The following is a 2541-nucleotide window of genomic DNA, read 5'->3' on the forward strand; positions in this document are numbered from 1 at the left end:
GCAAAGCCAGAGCACATGTTCAGTGTAATAGTGACCAGAGGCGATGCATAGCAGGACGCTGGACGCATACGCCGGCGCCGCCTCTCATCTCAGATCCAGTCAGGAGTAGTGCCTTGGCATGCATCATGCATATCGTGGCACTATGGCAGGGGGTGACAATAATGCGAAGCACTCGTGGAACTACTAGCTAGCAAGCCGATCGACCGATCCTTTTTGCAAGGCTGTGATGCTATAGCGCCTACTAGACGTCAAGACGTGGGCACTGGATCGAACCCCGGCAAAGTGACATGCACAAGGCATGTACTACTCTCATGTACGTATATATGATGGCGTGATCCACGCTACAGCGTCGCGCTACCGAACAACGCCACCTCACGGGGCCCTCGCCGTCTCGCCGGCACGGCACGACGCGCTGCCGTGGACGCCATGTCAGGCCGGCACCACGGCCATCCACGACTCCATCCAGGGTGTCCCCGCGCTCCGTCCATTGCACCCGCACACTTTCGATCGAGATAGAATCATGAGAAGGGATCGAAAATCCGGCGCAGGAACACGGCGGGGTTTGCGATCACATCAAGAACCTCATATATGCATGCTTATCATTCATACTACGTACTTCTGTCATTCTGTGAATCGAAGCAAAAGTGTACACCAAGAAGTAACTGTAATTCCACCGATCAATTAATGCAACGCAGTGGCACCGCGCGCGCAGCAACTGGATCAGTTCACTCGCCGGCAGTTGAGCCGGACCTCGGTGGCGGCGGCGGCGGCGCTCCCGGCAGGCGGTCCCAGGTTCCCCATCCTGACCATGGCGGCGGCGAAGTCGGCGGCGAACGCCGTCCCGTTGGCGGCGTAGGCGCGCACGAGCGCGTCCGTGGTGCCGTTGCCGCCGTCGTACAGCGCCTGGTCGGACCGCAGCAGCACGCGGCGGGTGACCAGGTCCCGGAAGTAGCCGTTGTCGAAGACGTCGGGCGCCTGCAGCTTCAGCGGCGCCAGGTTGGCGTCGCCGCCCGTGTAGGGGCAGACGGTGCTCCGGAGCTCCGCCGCGAAGGTGGCGTTGGTGGTGGCCGTGTCGTTGTAGATGTGGGAGCGGAACACCACGCAGCGGGCGCGCCCCACCGTGTGCGCCCCCGACAGCGCCGTCAGGTCCCGCGCGTCCAGGCCCTTGGCGCCGAACATGGACAGCAGCGTCGGTAGGCTCGCGTCCGGCGGCGGTAGGTTGGCGTTCGCCGCGTTCGCGCTCGTGTTCCGCGCGTCTCGCCGGCCTAGCGGCACCGACCACCTCGGCCCACCGAGCTGCACTCTCGCCACGGCGGTCACGCTCAGTTGTTTGGTTGGTTGTTTAATTTGGAAAGAGAGAGACCGGAGCAGCGGCTGAACACTGACCAGGTTGACGGCGTCGCGCGCGGCGAGGGCGACGATGTCGGCGCAGGAGACGGTGGCGTTGCAGGACGCCTCGACCTGCGCCTTGATGGCGTCGATGACCTCGAACCCGCGCAGCGAGTTGGCGTTGGGACCCGCGTTCTTCTCCCCGACGAAGCTACCGGGCACGTCGTCCAGCAAGACGGAGGCGTCGCAGCCCTGCGAGGGAACCCGGCGGCCGGCACACACCACACGATCACCATCCAGGATTCAGGACCAGGACCAACAGCAACAGCAGCCAAAAACCCCAAGTGTGTGTCTTACATTGACGAAGCAGTCGTGGAAGAAGAGGCGGAGGAGGGACGCCCCCATGCGCGGCTCCATCTGGACGGCCCGCGCCACGACGCGGCGCACGATGGGCTGCAGCCCCGGGCACGTCGCGTCGTAGAACCCCGGCGACAGCGACGCCTGCGCGCCGGCGGCGAGCGCCGCGACGACGGCCGTCGTGAGCCACAGAGCACGGGAGGACGGCAAGGACGAACATCCCATCGCCGACCGCGGACCCATATGGAGTGCAGGTGCTAGCGTTGAATGAATGAGGCGCTCACTCGCACGGGGACACGGGGCTGTATATATGGGCGCCGCGCCGCAGCCGCCGCCGCCGCCGCCTGCCTGCTCTGGGCTCGATCTGCCGCTCTGGCTGCAGGCGGGCGTGCAAAGTGGAATGCGAGCGGCGGGGTGGGATGCGATTGCGATTGCGTCACGGTGCCGCATGCGTCCCGGCTGGCTGGCTGGCAGCCTGCGCCGCTCGTTATCCGCCGCTAGAGCTAGGGGACAACGGGCAGTGCGTCGTGTGCTCACCCCGGCCACCTTCCAGGACTGCTGACCGGCCAGTCCGGCGTGGCCGTGGACGCTAGCGTCCTCCAGGTCAGCGGACAGAGGTCACCCACGGCGGCCGGTGCGGTGCGGTGCCGATGGAGCGGGCTACAGGTGGCCGTGACGTCGTGGAGCCCCCGCGGCCCGCGCCAATCGGCCAATGGCAGGTACGAGTACGAGTCCGATGTCGCAAGGCAGTTGGCGCTGACGCTCACGCATGCCACCGTGCAGCAGCGGTGCAGGTCGCTGACGCTAGTAGAGTAGTGCAGCAGTGCTATCCAGTCCAGCGGCATGTGCCATGTG

At 65.3% G+C, this 2541-nt stretch overlaps 1 protein-coding gene across 1 annotated transcript; it reads right to left on the reverse strand.

Annotated features, from left to right (window-relative positions):
* On the reverse strand, positions 562-2207 carry LOC8084315 (peroxidase P7). The gene is made up of 3 exons (XM_002457113.2): positions 1687-2207; positions 1387-1581; positions 562-1296 (listed from the first exon to the last, which is right to left on the reverse strand). The coding sequence occupies exons 1-3, from the start codon at positions 2134-2136 to the stop codon at positions 721-723; spliced, it is 1221 nt and encodes a 406-aa protein (XP_002457158.2). The 5' UTR covers positions 2137-2207; the 3' UTR covers positions 562-720.

This window comes from Sorghum bicolor, chromosome 3, assembly GCF_000003195.3.
Source record: "Sorghum bicolor cultivar BTx623 chromosome 3, Sorghum_bicolor_NCBIv3, whole genome shotgun sequence".
Lineage (NCBI taxonomy): Eukaryota > Viridiplantae > Streptophyta > Magnoliopsida > Poales > Poaceae > Sorghum > Sorghum bicolor.

Bases quoted from the DNA above. Each gene is read 5' to 3' on its own strand.
- LOC8084315 (XM_002457113.2), bottom strand. From the start codon at position 2,136: ATGCGGCACCGTGACGCAATCGCAATCGCATCCCACCCCGCCGCTCGC. The intron at 1,582-1,686 runs GTAAGACACACA...GTTCCCTCGCAG, and splicing joins TCCACGACTGCTTCGTCAAT to GGCTGCGACGCCTCCGTCTT. The intron at 1,297-1,386 runs GTCAGTGTTCAG...GCGAGAGTGCAG, and splicing joins CGCGCGACGCCGTCAACCTG to CTCGGTGGGCCGAGGTGGTC.